A 22,765-nucleotide genomic window follows, 5' to 3' on the forward strand; every position below is an offset into this window, starting at 1 on the left:
ACTGATGTCTACTCCAGAAGGCTGAGCTAGTCCCAGACAAAAGAATGAGTTTCACACTTGTACAGAAAATCTATTGTGCATAAACTGAAATTTTATTTATTTAAATCAAAATCATTTTTATTAATAAAATCTACATTTTAAAATGTTACTGACAAGTGTCTGAGTGAGACTCGTGATTTAGACACATCCTTTAATGTTTCACTAGAAGAGTGGAAAAGACCTGCCTTGAAGCATTTCTTTTCCTTCAATCTGTAGTGTCTGTGGATTCCCAGATTTCCAGCCTTGACTCAGCAAGGAAACCGTGGAGCAGGGAGCTGAAGTGCCAACCCCCAGCTGTCAGGTTTTGTACCTGTGTGCCTGACAGGAGAAGAAGGGAAGGCTGATCAGACCCAGTGCTCAGCAGAGGATGGATTTAATGGGAAAGGGACTCACTTCCAAAGAGCCTGAGAATAAAGATGAGTCAGGAACAGAGCAGGGATGTTGGGCTGTGCAGCTGGGCCAAAACTGCACAGAAGGGACTGAGCTGTTCAGATCACAGCTAAGCCCACTGCTGACAAAAGCTTTCTGGACATTTTTAGGTGCATGAACATGAAGCCCAGATTTCTTAATGATTAAGTTCAGGTTAAAATAAATATTGAGTCTTTCCCAAGCTCGTCTTTTACATTTAAAGAACAATTTGGAATAATCCCATCTGCTGGTTGGATCAGTGGTGTCCTAGTAAACAATGTTTCACTGAGACATTTGCTAAAGTGCCAGTGTCAGTTTTCTTGCCCCAGTTTAACACCCTCAAAGTGAAGAGGAAGAGTCTCAGACACAAACTTGTCAAAAAACTACAATTTCAGAGGTCACAATGCTATGCTGTCACAAGAGTTCAAGCAGGATTATATTTTGGGTTCATAACCTAGAAAGAAACAGCTTTACTGATATTAAAACTCAAAGAAAACCTGCCCACTGAAATATTTTTTGTGGAGAGCAGCTTTGTACAATTCAGTTTTTTTATACCCTTGCAGATGGTTTTAGTTCTCAAAAACAAGCTTCTGCCTTGTAATGGAAGGAGAATAAAGTCTAGCTGATTATTTTATGTTTAACTGCAGAAATTCAACTGTCTCAGCCTGTGTGCCATCTACATGTGAGTGTTTAATTGGCTTAGTCACTGTTAAGTGAAAAAAACCTCTGAGACTCATGGTGGGAGTTTGAGAATGTTCAAACAAAAGCTGCTACTACCACACTTACAGCATCATGTACTTACTACTCCTTACATTGTAAAATTTAATATTATTTATATAGAGAGAGAAGAAAACTATACAAAAGTATCAGTGCAGTTGTTCTGATGCTTATTTTTTTCTGTGTGTTACAAACCTGGGAGATTATCTGGTTTCCCTAAGCAAGTACAGCATAAAAGGACATTCTCCCAGGCCTTTCACAGCACTCTCTGTACTGCAACAAACAGCATGGAAATGCCCCAAGCATTAGTTCAGGTACTCCACAAAACACACAGCTGAGCCCTAGGATACCTGGCTGCAGTGATTTGTTCATGCTCTCCTTTCAAAACTAAATTCATCTAATTTTTACAAATGAGATCTATGTTAAGGCACAAGTGCAGATTGTTCAGAATATTCAAATCTGGCTCCCTATGAAAAACAACAGGTGGGGGAAAATCTCATACAAGAAAACACCAAGGGAAATAATTTTAAGGAAGGCCACATGAGCAGAAATTATAGAATAATATTTTTCTCTAAGCTGCAAAGAAGACAAATTCATGCCAGCACAAAGGGGATTGGACACAGTCCTTCTCCTCAGGAGGAGAAAAACTGACAGTCAGAGACACTGATAACCAAACACTTGTTGCTGAGTTAGAAATTGCAGCCCCTGCTAAAAATCAGGGTTAGTTTTGACAAGTCAATTACAGATGGAATTAGCAAGGTCAAACTAATAATTACTGAGAGATGGGAACTAATTCAAGTGGAAAAAGTCCTGAGTATAAGAGACCTGACAAAACTGGTGGTGAGTGGTGAAGAGTCACAAAACAGAGCACAAACTCCAACAACTGCATTTCACATTGTGGGGATCCTTTTCCATAATAATGATTCATTATGTGAAAATAAAGTGTACAGCAATCTTCTTTAAACATTTTACAGACATAACCCTGATTTTTATTTCTTTCACAATATCTGCAGATTCCATTCTCAATTAACTGTGGCTCCTTCTTACTCAACCTTTTTTACAGCCTTTTACTCCAGTCTCATGAGGCTACTGAAGAATTTACCTTCTCTAGGGAATTCTGCTGGAGGTATTTTTAGGATAAATATGGCTCCGATGATTCTGGTCTAAGTTTACAAAGCAACAGACAAGTTTCTGCAGAAACAGATGAAGAGAGCTGCACTAGGGAGAGTGTAGTACTATAAAACTTGTGTGACATCCTACAGCTCGCATGGAATCAGCTGCTGAAAATCTGACTTAGAAAGCTCGAAATTTAATGCTTTAACTGAAGCAATGCAGATTTATAGCACCCTTCATATGGCATCATGTGGGCTATTCTATGTTCAGCACTGTAAGACATTGTGCCAGTCTGTAAGCTTTGCTGACTAATTCCATTGCATGCAAATAAATATGTGCAGTTGAGGTATAAGAGCTTTAATCAGTGCCTGGAACAGGTTTTATAAATATACAGCTATGTACATGTCAATTCTCCAGGACAGAAAGCCACACTGTCAATAACTTCTGCTGCTTTTAATTCAGTGTGCAGACATGATCTATGGGGAATGAAAGCAGATTTATATTCAGCTGGAGCTCAGCTATGCCTAATGATTTTGTCCCCAGGTAATTTTTCTGTCCTCCCCACACAAAACCCTGCAGGCAGATTAGTGCTTTACACCTAAATATTACACAAGTACAAGGCTTAAGCTTTGTCCCAGACAGTTAGGTACATTCAAGGAGAAAAAAAAGGAATATCTTGTCCAAGGAACATCACCAGCACTTGAAGAAAACCAAAGTGAAGTTTTTACATGTTACTGTGGCTTCTTTAGTTCTCATCATCATCACCTTCTTCCTCTTCCATGGGCTCCCGCAGGCCCTCGCTCTGACGGCTTTTCCCAGCCATTTCCAGCAAGGCCTGAGCCTGAGGATCCACATCCAGGATACTCTTCTTACCTTTCTTCTTCAAAACAAAATAAAATACAGTCAATTTAAAGGCTCAGTATCAGGCTACAGGGAAGGGATGTGGTCTGCAAGCTTGGCACAATGGAGAAAATGTGTTTCCAATTTCAAATTTCACAAATACATCAAATGATTTTTACTGCTTCAGCTACATAAAGCAGCCATAAACTTTTCCCAAGATGACAGTGAGATATTTCAAGTTTATTCAGGTTACAAGCCATCCAGGACATCCTGGTTAACCCCACCTCAGTCTGAAATGCTGATGTGAGGTTTTTAAAGAGATCCAGTTACAATTCAACATTTTCTGTAAACAGTTTGCTCTGCTTCTACTTAGAGGTACATGTCCGGTGAAGTCAATTAGATTAATTTAGTTTGAAAAGAAGTAAAAATTAAAAAGAAGTAAATTTTAAAACCCCACCAAACTGTACAGACCAGACAGTTTATTAAGAGAATAAACTGCAGGGATCGAGGAGACTGGAGAGAGGGCTCCTACTCATTCCCAAAAACAAACCATGTGCAGAAAGACTGGCATAAATCTATTCACAGAAGTTCATGGTAAAGCAATAGTAAAGTTATTGATAAAGAAAGCTTTTGAGTTTCTTCTTGAACTACAGATTTGACTTTACTTGAGAGTTTCCAGTGCTTTTAGAAACTCTAGGTTTTAATGAGCCCCTCCAAGGAGGTTCCTCCCACAGACCATTCCTCAATATCAAAAAGGCCTTTTGAAATTCAAAGCACTGCTATTCTGACTCTATCACCTCATGACTCCTGATATTCTTTCTTGTGGCAACCTCAGTAATTCCCCTACAGTTCTGCTATTTGGTGCTACAAAACACATGGCACCACAGGGCCAGGTAAAGAAAATATTCACTACAATGGAGAGACAGTGTTTAAACAGAAAACTGAACCCATAAGCTTTGCATTCACACCGTCTGTTCCAACCACGACACAATTTCACAGGTTCAATTCACAATTTCACCTACCCCTGCACTCTCAGGAGCATCTCCCACTGCCCAAACTTCCATGGCATCCAGTGTAAAATCCTCTTTGGCTGACAGCTGGGGGCTGTTGTAGGTGGTGCAGCGAGGTTTGGCTTTGCTGTGCCCCTTCCCATAGTCACTGTCTATCCAGAGCCCAAAGTAGCCATGCTGCCCACCCATACCCTGTGGAGAAATCAGCACATTAAACACATCCTGCACAGGGAAAACAGATGGGAAAGTCAGGAAACCTGAGAGTAAGCTGCTGTGGTCACTATTTATGCCACACTTCTGTGGGAAGGTCAAAAAAGGGGATACCTACAACAATTATTCTTGAATGCAACTAAAAATTTACCTGAGTGACACTGCCCTACCTCTGTGCTTCACAGAATACAAATATCTGTCACTTGTGCCAGAAATTAAACTCCTGGCTTTTGTTTATTGACTATTAACAGTTCCATTTCAAACAGAGTGGCAGTGCTCAGATTTGCTGCCTCCTTTCCATTTAGGAAAGTATCTAGAGAAACCAAATAATCAAATAATTGAATAATATAATTTGATGTTGCTCACTTCTTCTAGAGCAAATTAATTCCAGCCTGCTGCAATTCCCAAAGTTATGGGCACATAATGCTCCAAAAGTGTAAAGTATTTCCAGGACAGGTGGTGTGTTGTAGCTCTGAAGAAACTCCTCTGCATCTGGAGGGCTCATTTGGGAACTTGAGCAGGAGCAGCTCCTGCCACTGTCATCACACAGCAGCAGCAGCTACTTGCAATGTCTGCACTCTCATCCTGCTGGGATTTCTCCTCCATAATTCCAAAAGCAGTTGCTGTGGCAGGGAGAGCAGCCAGTGGAAGAATCCTCAGTTACACAGATTACTGTTTTGTGCTGCTTCAGGCAAGCAAACTTCCTCAGAGAATAACAAGTGAAATAAATCTGCTCTCAGAAAGGAAAAAAAAACCACAAAACACTTCCAAACACCACCACAAATCCAATTTCCAAATCATCATTTCTGAATACTTACAAGTCCATTTGGCATAGTCTGTTGGCCATGGTTTAAATACATGTAGTGGTCATTGTAGCCTGTGTATGTGTACACAGCCAGAGTGGGGAAAACAGAAAACAGAAAGCATCTGTTGTCACCTGCAAACAGAGAAGCACCTCAGGTCAGACAAGAGGTCAAGAAATAACAAATAAATTAGAAAAAATAATTTAAGCTGAATAATTCAAAGACAGCAGCTGCCATCTCAGGAAGCCAGTAGATTCCCCATCAAGATTTATACATTTTTTATTCTCAGTGAACTCTGTGCAGTCACAAAAATCAATGCAATTGCAGGCTGTGATCAAGGCCAGTCAGAGGCACCACTAGGACATTATGTCACTATGTCACCTACCCCAGACTGCATTATATCACCTCACACTGGCCAGCTGACAGATCTGTACAAACTGAATGCAGACATCCCCAGTTCTGACTACACTGATAGATAAATCAGTTCAGTCAATGATTTAAAGCAATTTTCACCATACCCAGCTCAGGATTCAGAGGCACCTGTGGTGTGCTTGCCCTGTGGGCTTTGTAAGTTTCCTTATCAGGAAAAAATACAAGGAAATGGATGTGTAACCAGTGTAAAATAATATTATACCAACTGTCTGAAGTGGTAATTTTCAAATACTCATTTAAGACATGAATTAAGTTTCTAATGTAGCCAGAATGAGGATTCCCAGCAACACCAAATACCCATAGCCCATGATTTTTTCTTCACAAACCCATCACAAATATTCTTTCCAAAGAGTTCTTCAAAAACCCCCTCCTCTCCCTCAAAGTTTTAAGGGAACAAGAAGTTTAGCTTGCCCAAAGAATCCTCTGGCTGCTGGATTTTACAAGAGGAACAAAGACAGTGCACAAATGACAAGAGGAGGCTCAGGTGTTCCTGATGGAGGACTGCCATCCTGTGGTCAAATTATTTAGACACTAATTCATCATCTGTGCTCTACTTCATTAATTTTCATTTAATTTTCAACCTAAGCAGCTACAGGGCTTGATAGATTTCCCTGAAAACTTGTTCTGTGGTCAGTAAGTCCTACAATTTCAAAAGCCTTATCAAATAAAAAAACTATAAATATTAATCAGCAACATGCTTGACTGCCATGCTAAGAATAACTCTGCATGTATTTTATATTCCTTGAAAATTAGTGTTATTTTGGAAGTGTAAGGAACACTCTATGTCATTAAAGAGACAGTATCCATCAAGGGAACAGGATTCCTGTGCCTGTATAAAAACCAGGGGATTCACCAGAGATACTAAAGAAAGAAAAGTTGAGTTTCACCTTGAAACTGTGGCTTCACCTCCCAGGAGTGAGATGCAAACCCACCAAAGATGAAACCATCCAAGTCCCTTATGATCACTATGCAAGGACCTTTGTTCACTATATGGGCACAGAGCTGGGAGAAGCTTTCCCCGTGGAGCCTGGAGGAAAATAAAAGCTGCCACTTGTGCTGCATCTCTGCAGGCAGGTGGGAGTTGATGTAGATGATGGCTGGGATGTCAAAGAGACTGACAACTCCTCTTCCTTTGATGCCTTTGCAGTGAGGAACCAGGTTGAGGATGTCGTTGGTTTGGTCTGGGAGGGAATGCAGGACGTGGAGGCCTTGCCTGATGACAACACTGAGGAAAACTGAGATCTGGGGGACTCTGTACACCCAGTCCTCAATGACACTCTGGTCAAAACTCGTCTCCAGCAGCTGAGAACCCACGGGTTTTGTCCCATCTGAAGAGTAAGACACACAGGGAGAGGAGTAAGTCTCCCTGTCTGGAAAATAATCAGGTGATTTTCAAGTGTAAACATAACTGTAATGGACAGAAAACCACTAATGAAAAGAGCCAGGAAAAGTAAAATGTCAACATTAAACAAATTAAACAAATGCAACCACAGAACTGAGAAACCTCTACCTGTGACATTCCTTGGTTGGGCTGTCATGATTTAGAAACACAAACTTCGAGCTACAACTCAGGAAGTGTTCTTTACAAGACAGCAAGATCTGTTATTACAACAGTGCAAAGACAGACATGCTTTATAAAAGGACATAGCCAAAAATACATGATAAATTTTATTTAAATAAATATTATTTAGATACCCACTCCAATCACCTACAAGTCAGCTATTTGTGAAATACACGTGTTCCATGACAAACTAGGACTTCAATCAAATCTCACCTGAATTTAGAGGAGAAAGATGGTAAGGTTAAATAAATAAAATTGCAATGTCATTTTCTAAGCACTAGGTTTGAAATTTTGGTCAGACCCTTAAAATTCAAAGATGTGACCTGAAGAGAGAAATTCTCATGAGATCACTGATTAAACAAGCTCTGAGATAAGCCGAATCAGGGCTGCTTACCTGGAAGTTTCAATTCTGAGAGCAGCTCAGAAGCCAAAGCTTTGACTCCACTTGAAGAATCCCTTGTATTCTCCAAACTCCAACCCTTCAGCTCCTTCCTGTAGCTCAGTACGTGGACTACAGATGTGATCAGATCCTCTGTGAACTTAAAAAGATTAAAACATCACCATTTTGGTATTTAAGTGAAATTTCCAAGAGCTTCAAAGGACTGTCTGAAGATAAAGTCAAGCAGTAGTGATGCTGTAATCCCAAAGGCAGAAACATCTCTTGCCATGACAAGTCAGGAACTACAGAAATGCTATTTCAGTGCCATAGGCCTTGAAAAGGATCCTTTTTCAAGTTGTTTCATACATGTTACTTCACAAAGCACCTCCATAAAATGAAGAATGAAAGAGGGAGGGGAAGGTCAAGTTTTGGCAGTGTAGGAGTTGCTAGTGAATTACTGTTCTGTGATATCTCCAAAGTTACATAGTTGATCCTGCAACTAAAGCTCTAGAAAGCATTTTACAAAATTCCCAGAAGCACCAGCCACACCACAGCCCTTGCTGGCTCTTAACCACAGCCCTGCTCTCTCACTGTGCCCCCAACACCCATTTAACTGCTTGTTTACCTCTTGGATTTGTTTGCCCTTCAGAGGCCCTCCCGTCTTGGCGATCATTCTCATTATGATGCTAATCTTCTCATCTGCATTCCCTTTTAGGAGGTTGGACATAAAAATTACAAACTGCTCCTTGGCAATCTGTTCACTGAGCCCGGCTGATTTGCCAGGCAGGTCAATGCTTTTCATCCCACTGTACAACCGAGCAGTCATTGCCTCTGGCAGGGGCTCCCGGGTGTGTGCCTGCAGCGACAGAAACAGCAAAGAGCACGTTCCACAAATGAGGAATACCTGGTGTGTTCCAGTTAATCTGTGCTGACATACAGTATGTAGCATCAGTAATGAAATTTTGTCAAAGCAGTGCTTTGTCAAGAGAAAAACTAAAAATCTCTATTTTTATAGTGATTTTTTTAGTGATTTAGGTTGATACTGTTTTCTAGAAACACCATGGGCCTCAGAAAAGTCAACACTGTAAAGTCTTAATAGGATATCAACAGAGTTTCTAGGTGATAACTCTGGTGCAAAGGTTTACAGCTCTGCCAGTAAAACATTCAAAATTGTGTTTTAATTCTGCTTTTGATAGTGCAGCTCACTTAAAAGCAAAGTGGAGTGTTTTCCATATCTCAGTTTTGGCCTCAGCAGTGTTTAACCCCACATACACGTGTAAAAACATTCCTGGAAAATTTCTCCCTGCCTAGCAACTAATTGAAGCACAGATCACCTGATTTTTAAAAAGCATCCCTGGTGTTAAAGAGAGTCAAAATCAGCACTTATTCATTTGCATTGCATGTTTGGCCCTTTGAATTGAAATCTAGTTGGAATATATCATCACTCATCACAGCTCTGTGGGAAAGATCTGACTCTGGATTCAAAGTGTTCAAGATAATTACAGAGTTTAAAAATAAATCACCTCGAGCACATGCACAGAGGAGGGGGTGATTACCCAGTGTCCTCACTGTGCACAGAGGTGTGCTGAGGACCTGGCTTGACTCTTCCACACTGGGTGCAGCTCAGTGGGGACTGTGCTGAAATCAGGGGAGTCCCATCACGCCTGAAAGCCCAACTGCAGCTCCACTCAGGGGAGCTGCTATTGCTGATTCTGGCTCAATACCCCTTCTGGGCAGCCACCTGGGCTGCTGCTGTTTGCTGTTAATGGCTGTTGCTGGGCATGAGAGCTCCAGCACCCTGAGCTGTGTGCTGCTGGCACTGACGTCAGTGCCACAGCTCCCATTGATTCCAGCAGCAGCAGCACAAACAGCAGCCACAGCATCACACCAGAGTGCTCCACAGCGAGGGAGGGATGCTCACAGGGGGCACAGCTGCCTTTGAGAGGCTTTCTGAAAATCCTCTGTGAGCCTCGAGTGGGACAGGCAGCAGGGAACACATTATACTCACGGTTTTTTACTCCACACTGCTGATTTACCTGCCTACTCCCTACCCAATCCCACCACTTCACTGAGCTGTTTCATTTTGCTTCTAGCTATTCCAAAGAGTGGGCCTGGGGTGTGAAAAAGGGAGGTGTGTAAAATAGGAATCCTTAATAACCATCTAACTCACACCTCTGACAGCTCAGAACCCTTGTTTTAAAAAGGATTCATGAAATTATCAAGAGGTTCCTGCTCCACCTGCTTCCCAAGCCATGCAGTGCAGCCTGTCCTGGTCCAGATGCTTGGCACCAGTGGTACCAGATTGTTGTTGGGTCAAATCTGTCACATCTTAGTCCAGGCATGAGCACTGTCACCTACAAGGCACAAATGCCATTGCCATTCTCCCTGCACCTACAGGAAATCCTCCAAAAGATTTTAATTTAAGCTGGCAGGAAGGAAAAAGGCAAATGTTCATCAAATATCACACTGATCTGGGGCAAAGCTAGAAAGAGAATTTCTGTCAGGTCCCAAACAAAGACGTTCAGATATCTCAAAAAATGACCTGAAAGACTTATTAATCTGAGTAAAAGCGAATACTCAAAATATAGACCTGCAGTCTGCTTTTACCTTTGATTTTTGGCACCAAGGACAGTGGATGAACTAGTGCTGAGAAACCAGGCAGCAGGAACATCATTTCCAAACTTGGTGCTCCAAAAATTGGTGGCAGCTCAGAGCCAGCCAGGCTGCAGGAAGGCTGAGGCTGGTCTGTATGCACAGGCTTTGCTGAACACCTTAAAATAACCTGCTGCTCTCAATGAGCTTTAATTGGGCTCCATTATCTGTGTAATATACATCAAACTGCACTTTACCACCACGTTCATTTGGCCACTTAGTTCCTGACTAGCTGAAGTTATTAAGGATCCCAGTGACTCATTTTTCTCTTTTCTTGATTAGAAAATGAATGCAAAGTTAATCAGAAGCATAATGCATGTTAATTAGCTAAAACAGGGAGCCACAGTTTAATCAAGTCAAATTGAATTCTCTGCTTTTAGTACAAGTGAAGAGATTAGAGACAGTGATATGTCAAGGCAGACAGGCATAACCAAATAAAAATTGACTTTGTGACAGCCCCTCAAGACAATCTGTAAATGATCCCACACTACAGACTCCAGGGGTAAAAATATTCTTCCCATTTTTCAGGTCTCTGTGAAAATATTTCCATGCACCCTAACTTACTTCAGAATTAGGAAAACTGCAAATGGACCTAAAAGAGCAATTTAAGAGATAAATGCAAACCTGAAAGTCACTACTCTGGTTAAACTGCAAGAAAAAGTTAAATATCCATCCTGCCCCAAAAGATGAAAAATTGAGATGAACAATCCTTAAAAAATACCACATCTTTATAGTTTATTTCTGGAATTCTGTTCAATGCACTACATCCCAGATATATGATGAATAACAGACTGTCTTACCTGTAGTGCTGCCAGAGTCACAGTTTTCTTTGCAGCTTTGGCATTTTTTGCTCCAGATGAGCCACTGGATCCTGATAAGGTATCAAAGAGTCCATCAATGTCAGACTGCTCCTCTGGAAGAAATCTGGAAAGGTGATTCTGATAGGCATTGCTTTCAGCATTCCCCATCTTTTCAACCTGAAGCAAAGAGAAAAAAAATCAAAAGAAACATTAAACACAGAAAGGTATCACAAGGGCCATGAAAGACACATCTAACAGGCTGACACACCTGTGCAAGCTTTAACAAGAAGAGCAAATTGGCAGCCTTACAGGAAATTATTAAAACTACTGTTTAGTCTTTGTGTTCACCAAGGCTTATGAACCTGGAGATAATCTGTGAACAGTAACTGTGCTTTAAAGGCTGACAGTCTGACAGCTCTTGGCTAAAACCACCCTGGCCAACCTCAGTCAAGTCTCTCTCAAATGGAAAAACCAATATGATCTAATGGTAAAATTAGTTTACACAAAATGACCGTGAGTTTGACAGCTGGATTACATCCCTAACATGAAGGGAAGAGCCTGATAATGGATTTGTTATGACAAATTATGTTGCACCTTTCTGGTGCATTAATGGACTGAACCTAAGTTTGCCAATATGATGTGGTACTAAAACACCATCACTGCAAAGTCTCTGAAAATCATATAAGAGTGGGTTTTTTCAGGGACACACTATAAAAAGAACATGAAACAAAGGAACAAAAACATTTAGGAACACAACTCAAGACCCATTAAAAACACACAGATTTTTATTAAACCAATAAATCAATCACTGGGAGTCGGTACCCACAGAATTAAAGCTGGCGGTGAGGGGTTGGTTTGGGATTTCTTTGTTTGTTTTATACTTTTAGTGGTACAACTATTTCTCTCAATGTCCCGGGAATCACCTGCACTACAGATTGATTTTTAGTGTTGTCTGGCCATGTGCTTTTGCCCTTCTCCTTGGAGCAGCACAGCACAGACCTAACAGTGCCCGAAACCCCAAACTCCACCATGACCACAGCGACGGCCACCACTGCCAACAGCCTTCCCACCTAGCTGGGGAAGTCACAAGACTGGGGTGGCAATATGAAAAATATCAGATATGGAACTAAAACATCATTTTGCAGGGTTTATTTCTGTAAATTCTATATCCTTCCTGACACTTCGCTTTTGTAGACAAGCCCATCACACAGTCCTTTCTGAAGGACACACTGCTGAGCCCAATGCAATATTTCTGTTGTTAACTTTGTTTACCGAACACAAGAGGCCGGGCTGTGGCTGCTTCACCTTCAGGCCTACAGCCTTGTTTGCCTGAGGAAGACGCCGATCGTGGGGTAAACACCGAGGGCTGAATGGAAACAACTATAACCTAAAAAACAGACCGTGGACATGTCGTTAATTTAAGCAGCGAAAAGGGGGCTTTGAAGGGTTTATTCCCGGTGTGCCCAGCTTAGCTCAGCACTGCCCATCCTCCGCAGCCGGTGGCAGCAGCTCCCGCCCCATCCCGGTGACGAGGCTGGGGCTGGGTCGAGTCCACCACCCGCCCCTCGCTTACCGGCAGGGCCCCGGGCTGTGGCACCGGCCCGGCCCTCGATAGCCCCCGATGGGCTCCGCGCTGTGACACCGGCCCGGCCCTCGATAGCCCCCGATGGGCCCCGGGCTGTGACACCGGCCCGGCCCTCGATAGCCCCCGATGGGCCGCGGGCTGTGGCACCGGCCCGGCCCTCGATAGCCCCCGATGAGCCCCGGGCTGTGACACCGGCCCGGCCCTCGATAGCCCCCGATGGGCCCCGCGCTGTGACACCGGCCCGGGCCCGGCCGGCGCCATCCGGCACCTCCGCCCGCACGGCCGGGGCGGAGCGCGGGGCCGGCCCTCGGCCACGGGGAGGGACGGGCGGAGCGAGGTAGGCCGGGAAGGGATGGAGGAAGGCAGAGAAGGGGTGCAGGAAGGCGGGGAAGGGATGGAGGAAGGCGGGGAAGGCGAGGAGCAGCGGTGTTGCCCCCGCGATCCGGAGGGGACAGGCGGGCGGTGAGGAGGCAGCCTGAGAGCTCCGCACGCCGCGAGAGCCACCCCGCCTCCATCAGGGCTTCCTCAGCCTTGAGGGGACTTGTCTCTAAGGGAACGCTTTTCCCTGAGGAAACCCTCATTTTTGCGTGGACATTTCCCTCTTTTTTGAGGGAACCCTCCGCCCTGAGAGAACTCTCCATTTTGAGGGGGCTCCTCCACCCTGAGGGGACCCTTTTCCCTGGAGAGACTCTCCTTTAGGAAACCGCCCTCCCTGAGGTGACCCTGCTTTTCCAGGAACCATTTTCCCTGAGGAGACCCTGCTTTTTCAGGAACCCTTTCCCCTGAGGGGACCCTGCTTTTTAAGGAATCCTTTTCTCTGAGGAGACCCTGCTTTTCAGGAACCCTCCTCCCTGAGGGGACCCTTCTTCCTGAGGCATCCCTTTTCCCTCAGCTTCCATGGCCCTAAAAAGTGTTTCAAAAAGAGTAAAAATTCAGAGCTGTAGCTGGCACACAGCAACCATCCTTCGCAGCTCCTGTCAGGGCTGAGGTGCCAGGTGCCCTGTGCTGAAGCATTTTAAAAACCATCCCAGCAATCATCCTGGGAAGGTCCTGGAAAGGTGTGTGGGTGAAGGTGTTGCTGGCCCTGATCTGTGCTGGAAACAGCTCATGGCTTTGGGAAGGGAAAAGCTGGGTGTGCCTGTGTGTAGTAAATACACTGTGTGTAGTAAATACACTGTGTGTAGTAAATACACACACACAGGTCACTTTCAGGGTAAACGCTCCAGCTCTGGTCAGTTTCAATGGCAGTGGGGAGTGGAGGAAAAGCACAACAATTTGTCAATGAATAGGTTCAGTTTCTGTCTCCTGACTGGCAAAATCAGGCTGGTGTGAAGCTGAGAGGTAAAAAGGCTGTACACGGGCTAAGGGACAAATGCAAGGTGACAGGGACTGGCCATGCCTTCAGTCAGACATGTGAAGGCTTGGGAGAAAAAATTATAACCTCAGTGGTTGCAAAACTCTGGTCCCACAACCCGCTTTTTTTTCAGGTTGGCAACTTTTCATCCCATTTGCATTATTCTCCTCGTTCTTTCAGCTACAGGGTTTGGTTTCTGCAGCACACCAAGGCCACAGAGCAGAGACACCATTTTGGTCCATGCTTTGTCTGACTCTGGTTGATTTTCTTGCAACCTGAGCTCAGTGTAAAGCCTCCTTCTCCTTCCAGAGATGGGAAGTTCACACAAATCTGCAAATTCACACAAATCTGGTATTGTGAGTGTTCCTGCAATGAAGTACCATGGAACAGGTTAGCAGCTTTGGCATTTAACTTTTAATTATAGTCTGATCGGTGTGTTTTCAACAGAAAGCAGAAATGTACAAAATAAGATAATTTAGGGGGAAAAAATAGTTTCCCAGAGAAGTTATTAATGTCCCATCCCTGGAAGCTTTCAAGACCAGGTTGGATGGGGCTTGGAGCACCCTGAGCTAGTGAAAGGTGTTCCTGCCCGTGGCAGGGGTTGGAATGAAATGAGCTTTAAGGTCCTCTCCAATACAACCCAATCTGTGATTCTATCTGCACTAACCATGGCAGAGCTCCCACTGTTTTGCTCTTTTTCAGGAATGAATAAAAGTCTTGATTAACTTAAATCACACTTTTGAATTGTGGGGTGTTTTTTTTTAACCTTCACAGGTGCAAAATTTCATAAAAACCTGTAGAATAGTCTTCCTGTTGCCAGCTCAGGAACAGATTGACCAGAATTCCAGGGTGGATGCTGTTTCCGACTCTCTCTGATCACCACTAGAGGCACAGGAGTTCCCCAGCTCCTTCAGCAGGGTCAGCACATAGTAAAATAAAAATGAAATAATTAATGGCACGTTCGTAGGATGTGAACATAACCTGAGCTAGTGGAAGGTGTCCCTGTCCGTAGCAGAGTTGAGATGACCATTTTTACACCAAACAGCTCGAAGCATTCCAGGATTCAATGACATTCCTCTGGAAACTGCTGGAGATGTCTTTGCCCACACGATGGCATCGCATGTTTAGGAAGTTCCCCACACTGCGGGCTTCAGCTCCGCTCCTCGGGGGCTTCAATTCCCCCTTTACACACTGTGCGTTAGAAGTAAAACCTGTGTAATAAATTAGTTTATCCCTTTCCTGTTAACTCTACGTGAGGACAAAACTCTGTTCTTGGTGGAAATCCCTCCCTGGGCTACATGAGCAGGCTCTGGAAAAAGTCTGCTGTGTGTTTGGTTTCCATCAGTGTTAATGAACTTCTAGAAAGTGAAACATGCACAATGAGAAAAACAATGTTATTTCATTCAAGTTAACTTTTTCATTTGTTTGTTTCACTGGTTGTGTTTCATATTCTATCTCTTCCTGTAGGACTTCTTTTCAGTCTGGAGATACAAGACTTGAGATTCTTGTAAGACCTTGCACTGACAACCAGCCAGCTAATTCTGATTGACCAGTATCATCTTCACAAAGAAATGATGATTTCAAGACCCTTTTTCTCCAGAACCAGTCAAAAGCTGCTGAAAGGTACTTGGCCTGGTTTAGTTCCAATTTATCCCTTTTTGTTCAAGCCTTGCCCGTTTGTGACTGAGCTGACTGCGAGCTGTGGGTTTGTTTGCTCTGCCCCAGCCTAACCCGAGCTTCCTGCTGCTCCTGGATGGAGTTTTGTCACTTCCCTGTGACATTAGGCTGTAAACTGCAGCCCTTAAAGCCACGAGCTACTCACACTAAATCGCACAGATTATGCTCCTGCTGGGGGAATTTCCAGGTCAGAGGCTAACCAGCCTTTCAACGCCTGTTCTTTGCCCTGTAAAAAGTCAAGCTGGAAACCTGGTGCGTGAGGGCAGCAATTCGCAGCTCTCCTTAAATGAGTCGTCACTTCCTCATGTGTATTTTCAGCTACTCAGCAGAGCTGGGGAAGTGTCTCGAGTGCTTTGTTTCTGCCAGTCAGAAAGTGAGAATACACTAAGATGCCTTTTAAGGACATTTTAGAATATACTGGTGTATAAAGAAGAGGAAAAACACACAAGAGGGTTCTATAAACAATTGTGGCTAATTTTGTGAACTGGTGTTAGACGTGTGTTTGATTGCAGAGTGAAAAAAACAAAACCACAAACCCCCAAACTATTTATTTAAAAGATTATATATTTTTGACTTTAATAAAATGGAGTAGGTTTGGTTTTATTAGTTTTCCAAGACCACAGAAAATTTAGATGACCTTAGTTCCAGGTAATCCTCATTTCAGTTCAAGTCTCAGTTCAGCTAAGTCTCTTTCAGTTAAATTATTTCAAGATAAGAAAATAGAATTTAAATTATGAGCTAAGCAGCTCTGCATTTATATCAAGCACATGTGGTTTACCTCAGTTATCTTTAAGTTTCTTTAAAATAATTTTTTCTCCTCTCTTGAGTTGGAACAGAGAAATTTTGCAGCTCATTAGTCTTGTATACATATGTTAAGGTTGTTACTCTCTGGTGTCAGTGACTCAGAATCGTTCTGATTCACCTTTGATATGATTCATACCTCGCACTGAGCTCTCACTGAAGGCCAGCTGAGAAAGGGACCCTGCTGTGCCAAAGACTGTGCAGACAGACAGGATTTCTGCTCCAAAGAGCTTATAATTAGCTGCTCTCACACATGCAGTGAGCAGAGCTCCAGCCCTCTCAGCCACGGGCATCTGAGAACTCCAGAAATGGCATGATCACACCGGAGGCACTTTTCAGCAGGGTATTTTGGGGTATGTTCACCTCCTGGGAAAGAGAGATTGGGACTGTAGGTCCAAATAAGCCGTTCAGTTTGAAGCCTCTTGCAGCCTGGAGTGCAGATAAGCCCTGCTGTAAGTCACATGGAGGAAACACAGCTGATGCTTTTCACTTCCAGTTATTACTCAGCATTTCAGTTATATTATATTGCAGAACTTTACCCTTTGCAATAGAGGTCACATTTGAGTTAAAAGAGATAAATTATAAAAGGCCCTTCCATGTTTTAGGCTCTAAAACAGAAGTTTCTGAACACAAAAATCATTTCATCCCTTTTAATGCCATTAGGCACAGTGTTTCCTGTTTTGATGGCACATGAAGTTTCACAAGGCACCTGCAGTCACAGTGAAATCCTGCAATAATACTTGATGAAACTAGTGGTAGGCTCGGCCTTCTGATCATCTGTAGGGTGACCTCAGCAGAAAATCCTTTTGACTTTAAAAGGTATCCTCCAAACCTACCCCTCATGGCCTTTTATGTTTGTGTTGTTCAGCTCTGCCTGTAACTGGCTGCTGTAGGAGCTGTAACTTCACAGCTTCTCACCTGATTTGCCTTCGGGTTTTTGTAGGATTGCCATATAAGGGTAAAAGAAAGTCTGATTCTCACCCAAACAGAGTCCTTAGGTAGTCACAAAGGAAGTTCTGGGTTTTGCAAGTCTTTGTACTTCCCTTTACAAACCCCTCTGCCTGCTGGTAAGCAACTCTTCTATAAAAGGAGAAAGGGTGCAGTGAACAGATGAAATCTGATTATTGGGGTTGGAACTAAGTGATGTTTAAGGTCACCTCCAAACCGTTCTCTGGTTCTGTGGTTAGAACATGCAGTATTTTAGAAAATGTACTTACAGGTGAGATAACATTCATATTAACCACAGCCAATTCAACAAGGCAAGCTATCCTTAACAAGAGAACCTTTTCCACCAAATATGCAACCTGTGATGCTGAGAAATCCTACACAGCCCCTTTTGTTTATTTTCTGCTTAGCCCAGGCCCAGTTTGAATTAAATTCCAGATTACTTACTGCATTACCCAACTCTTTTGCTTTGTTTGCAAAGGTTTGTAATCTGTGTTTAGTGAAAAGCATAGAGGAATACAACAAGCTTGTAACTCAGTAAAGTAATCAAATGGTAGAATTCTGAATATCAACTGTCTTTGGGTTTGCTTCTTTTTTTTTTTTTTTTTTTTTGGTTGTTGGCTTAATTTTCGGGTTTTGTCATTTGTCATTTACAGGTTGCTTTCTATGAAGGAATTTTAGAATTTCTTGAGGGTATTTTCTCCAATGAGGAAGTCTTCCATAGCAAATGTATAACTTTAGCTGTTTCCATATATAGTACTGCAGGATGGAAAGCAGAGGATGCAGATGGAAACAGAAGGTCTCATTTCCTCATTTCCTCAGAACACAGCTTAATTCCCTCTATTTCAAATGTAATGTGGGCAGCACTACACACAGTAACACTGTGGCCCAGACTTTCTGTTCTGTCTGTGAGCATGGATCACCTCACAGGGTGTTATCACAGTTGTGTCCTTGGGCTCAGACTGTTTGGTCTGCCGGCCCCAAACCCTGGAAGTGCCACCGCCAGCAGAAACAATGAGGTGCAAACACAGTGAAAAACATCAAACAATTTTAGAGCACTCTGTGGCTAATAAAAACATGTTTAAGTAGGAGATGGGAAAGTTCTGGTAACATTGCTGAACTCATTTTCACTCTTGTTCACCTCTTTAATGCATGCAGACTCTTTGTCCAAGCAGTGGGAGAAAACCCCTTGAAACATCCTAGATTTGTGAGGGAAGGCTTTCTCAGCAGGGCAGCTGTGTTTCTTGGCACTGTGCAGTATTGACACCCACCATGTAACAAGAAACCAGTGTTTTGTCCTCTGTTGTATGGAAAACCCTTAAGTTTTGAAAATAAGTGATGGAAACATGATCATGGCTTGTGATGTCAAGAGCCATTGAGGAAACAAATAAATTTCTTGCCATTTCAGGGGTTTATACAAGTGGCATTGCCCTGCTTTGTTATGAGCAGCTCCTTTTCCCACACAGCTTCTTCCCTTCCACCTGAGCTGGATTTGATCTATTCATTCTTTGTTCTTGTTCCTGTTGTTTGTGCAGCACAGTTTGTTTTCCACTGTAACTCATCTTTTTGACTGCTTCCCATATTTCTGTCCTGGTGTGGAATGTGGGTCTCAGAGTCCAAAGCCTTTGGTTACCTTTCACAAAATGACCCAGAGCCCACCATGGGATGGTTATTGCCCAAAACAAAACCAGTGCAGGTTGTGGGAGCACCCAGTTGTTGCTGACTGCTCAGTGTGGGGATCTCTGCTCCAAGAGTATCCAGGGAAAGGTGAGACACCAGATCAAAGTGTGGGAGAGGAAGCTGTTCCTGCCTCATGCCTCTCCCAGGGGTGTATGTGTATATATATATAATATATAGTGTGCAGTCATGTCCTTGTACATCTCAGCTTTGCCAAATTGCTCCAATGAGTTCCAGATCGGTTTTTTTATTTTCAAAACTTTGGGCTATAAAAGCCTGGTTCTGGAGCAGCTTCCTGTGTGATCCAGCTGGATGGAGTTTTGTTATTTGCCTGTGACATTAGGCTGTAAACTGCAGGGTAACCAGCTCTTAAAGCCACAAAATACTCACACTAAATTGCACAGATTATGCTCCTGCTGAGGGAATTTCCAGGTCAGAGGCCAACCACCCTTTCAATGCCTGTTCTTTGCACTGAGAGTGTAAAAAGTCAGGCTGGAAACCTGGTGATCCAGCAGCTGGATCCTGTGTGATCCAGCTGTGCTCCCTGCTGCAGCCATGAGCTGTGGGAGGAAGTTAGGACAATAAACTGCTCCATCTCAGTGTTTATTCCATGTGTGGGTACTCCAGTACCTTCATTAAACACGTGTGGCAGATGTGTCCCCCACAGATGCTCTCCAGAGCAGAACACAGCAGCTTTCTCTGTGGTTTCTGTTTTCAAGTTGTGCTTCATCACAGGAGATGGAAACCATCATTACCAACAAGCAGTCTGAAACTGCAAATGCAGCTCTTCTGCCCAGTACAAAGAGCTGTTAAAGGTCAGCCTGGCTCTTTACAGCTTGGGCCTAATTAGGCACTGCAAACAAGCAAGAGGATAACCTGTGCTTTTATACTGAGGAAGGTACCAGTGAGATCAAGATAATAGCAGTGAGCTGGGACAGCTTTGAAGGGCTGCCTGTAAATCAGCTGCTGCTAGAGGTGACTCAGAGCCCGTGTCCCCAGACAGGGCTCAAGTTGCAGTTTAAAGCATTGATTTCCAGCACTAAACAGAAAATGTGTCACAGGAGATCAGAGTCCAAGCCAAGCTCTGCCTTTAGGTAGGGCTCTGTGCTGGCAGCTGATGTGGGGAAGGGGAGATTCATGGTGGGAAAAGAAGGTGAAGTGGTGAAATGCTTTGTGTAAATGGTTGGGATTGAAAAATGAAAAAAACTTTATTTTTTTTTCTCCAAGGTCTGTCCTTGTCTTGCTCTATGGCCTCAGGCAGGTTTGTTGTTCACTTCTGCATCTCTCCACACAAATACTGAAAGAGTACATGGTGTAATGGCCCTGATTTTATTGCAGTGCTGTAGCAACATGCTTTCTAACAACACATGGAGGAAAAGTAACAGCACTGTTTCTACAAGCACCCCTGTAGCCATCCTTTATTCCCATCCTGCAGAAAGAATCTCCCTCCCTTAGGTACCTCCTCTCAAAGGCAATCCCAAGCTGTGGAGCTGCACAGAATAAAACTGGTTCCAGTGGCTTGGAATGCATCAAAAACCCCCTGACACTCAAAACCGGCCACAAATCTGGCAGAGTGTGAGGCCAGCACCAAAAGTGGGTGTCACACGATACCTTCTGCCACTCAGGGAGAGCAGGCTGTTTCTATGGCTACTACTGCCTTTCTCTCAAATGCATGAACCACTGGTGCTGATGAGATCATATTGTATTATAGGAAAAAAATATTTCCTCACATACTGCTTTACACTGCAGCATTTGTTGAGCTAGTAAATACCTGACTTCCTATGATAAAGACATTTTCCACTTAACGTATTTTTATGAAAGGGTCGGATTTTCCTCGTCTCTGATTTGTAAATGCATCCATTTTGGCCTCGAAAATCCTTGTTCTGGTTTCCATGACAACAGCTCTGATTTTTGAGACTATTTCTTCCCCTTACTTCATCTTGGGTGGGGAAGAGTTGCTGTCCCCTTCCAGTAGCAGTGCAATGGGCAAACAAAATGGTTGTCTTGGAGGAGAATCTGCAAACTTGAAGCCAGAAACTTCAGCCAGTTTTTTGAAACACAAGTGAGAAATGGCACTGCTAACCTAGCACAGGTTTGAGTCAGATTTTTTGTACATGAAAAGTCAAGTGCATATGTAATTCCAGGAAATTTTAGTCATGTACCACCCAGTCATGTACTTAACAAACTGCTCTGGTATCCCTGAATAGCTCTGTGTTGGCACGCAGCAAAATAACCAGACAAAGAGGATCCAGCCAGTCTGTTCATATTGTCACTTTACAGATTAATTAGTACTGAATGCACTTTATTACTTGAAATACACTCTCACCAGCTCTATTTTTTCCCTCAAGACATCCCATTTTCAGTACTGAACTGCTAGGACTGTCTGTTTCACAGATCATTCATGGTAAGGCATATTCCTTCAATGTGGAACAGTGCATTTGAGACCATGGGTAGTAAAGGCACCATAAATAATCCACAGCTGCTCAGTGCATTTTGCAATTTTAACATTTTCAGGAAAAATGAAGATAGACAGCTGCTGGTACTCCATGGCTGAAGTGGTTTAGTAATTGCTCTTCTAAAATGATAAAAAGGCCTTTTTTGCAAACTCCTCAGAAAATCCCTGGAGAGGTCTTGGTTCCTTTTCCCTGCAGAGAAGAAGCACAATGTACCTGCATCCTTTTGGGTAATAAGTACCTTCAAATGTGCTGTCCACTCAAGTTTCAGATGAAACTTCTATCTTTTACTTACTGCAGAGTTTTCCTAATGTATGTGGGTAAAAGGCATCATCACCACAGTGTTTTAGGTATCATTGTATCATGGCATTATAATCTCACAGATGGCATTATAAACCACAGTGTTTAAGATAGCATTGTACTGTGGCATTATAATCTCATTTTAGCTAGCAGCAGCTTGATAAATCATCTACCCATTCCTGAAACAAGCATGGGATTGCTCCCAGTGTCTAATCGAAGTGCTGGAGATTCCAGCCCATCTTTTGAAGCAGAAACCCAAGAGCAGGTCAGGTATTCTCCATTAAGAAAGAAGGCAGGAGTATCTAATTCAAGATGTTTTATCCACTCCATGTAACCTGTCTGTAATTCACATTAGAGGCTGCTCTGTGACTCTTCTGTCCCCACCTGTGCAGTCCCTGACACATCTCAGGGTAAAGTGAGATTATTGCTGAAAGCCAAGAGCTGTTAGGAGTGAATCAATACCAGGCACAACACAAAAGTGATTCAGTGATTGCCTTAAATAACCACGCACAGGTTTTGCCTTCTGTCATGACTAAAACATGCTGCCCATGCTGAGTCCCTTGGGGACAGTGAAGTCACAGCAGCACCATTTCATCTGTGCAGCCAACCGGAGACAATATGAGCACCCTCCTTTGCTGTGCCCTACCGTGACATGCAAGGGATTAAAATGTGAGTCATCTGCTAAAAAAACACTGATCCTGAGGCACTAGGATGGCTCTTAAGAAAGGTTTTGCATTCTGTAAATATTAATTATGAGTGGTGAAGAAAGCAGACACGATTGAAAACAATGAAACCTATGCAATTCCATCTGCATTTTTAACTTTTCAGATGTCAATGTTTCCATCTAAATTGCTGTCACACTTAAAACACTTCAGTGGTTTTATAACCCATTGAAAATTATTTTTTTACCTTTCTGGATTTTTTAATTTCTTGTGGTACAACTTCATGTGATACTGCCCTCCACAAAAGTGTTGTGTTGAAAGCCTAAATTTTGTTTGTAGTGCTGTCT

The 22,765-nt window shown here is 43.1% G+C and overlaps 1 protein-coding gene and 1 long non-coding RNA gene across 4 annotated transcripts in view; one reads left to right on the forward strand and one right to left on the reverse strand.

The window, feature by feature from the left end:
• Positions 1 to 69: 69 nt before the first annotated feature.
• On the reverse strand, positions 70 to 12,675 carry MEAK7 (MTOR associated protein, eak-7 homolog). 3 transcript variants are annotated; one of them, XM_058033873.1, is made up of 9 exons: positions 12,538 to 12,675; positions 12,242 to 12,351; positions 10,965 to 11,141; positions 8,138 to 8,368; positions 7,528 to 7,672; positions 6,460 to 6,900; positions 5,156 to 5,274; positions 4,140 to 4,319; positions 70 to 3,157 (listed from the first exon to the last, which is right to left on the reverse strand). In XM_058033873.1, the coding sequence occupies exons 3-9, from the start codon at positions 11,130 to 11,132 to the stop codon at positions 3,023 to 3,025; spliced, it is 1,419 nt and encodes a 472-aa protein (XP_057889856.1). In that variant the 5' UTR covers positions 11,133 to 11,141; positions 12,242 to 12,351; positions 12,538 to 12,675; the 3' UTR covers positions 70 to 3,022. The 3 variants fall into 3 exon arrangements, with proteins under 3 accessions (XP_057889856.1, XP_057889857.1, XP_057889855.1); XM_058033874.1 differs by having other exon boundaries at positions 70 to 3,154; positions 12,237 to 12,351; XM_058033872.1 differs by having other exon boundaries at positions 12,237 to 12,351.
• Positions 12,676 to 14,135: 1,460 nt separating this feature from the next.
• The window catches only part of LOC131089240 (uncharacterized), a 52,044-nt gene continuing 43,414 nt past the window's right edge, over positions 14,136 to 22,765 (forward strand). The window contains exons 1-2 of the long non-coding RNA XR_009115226.1: positions 14,136 to 14,293; positions 15,371 to 15,526. This is a non-coding gene — a long non-coding RNA (uncharacterized LOC131089240). The remainder of the gene's footprint in view (positions 14,294 to 15,370; positions 15,527 to 22,765) is intronic.

This window comes from Melospiza georgiana, chromosome 14 (genome assembly GCF_028018845.1).
Source record: "Melospiza georgiana isolate bMelGeo1 chromosome 14, bMelGeo1.pri, whole genome shotgun sequence".
NCBI lineage: Eukaryota > Metazoa > Chordata > Aves > Passeriformes > Passerellidae > Melospiza > Melospiza georgiana.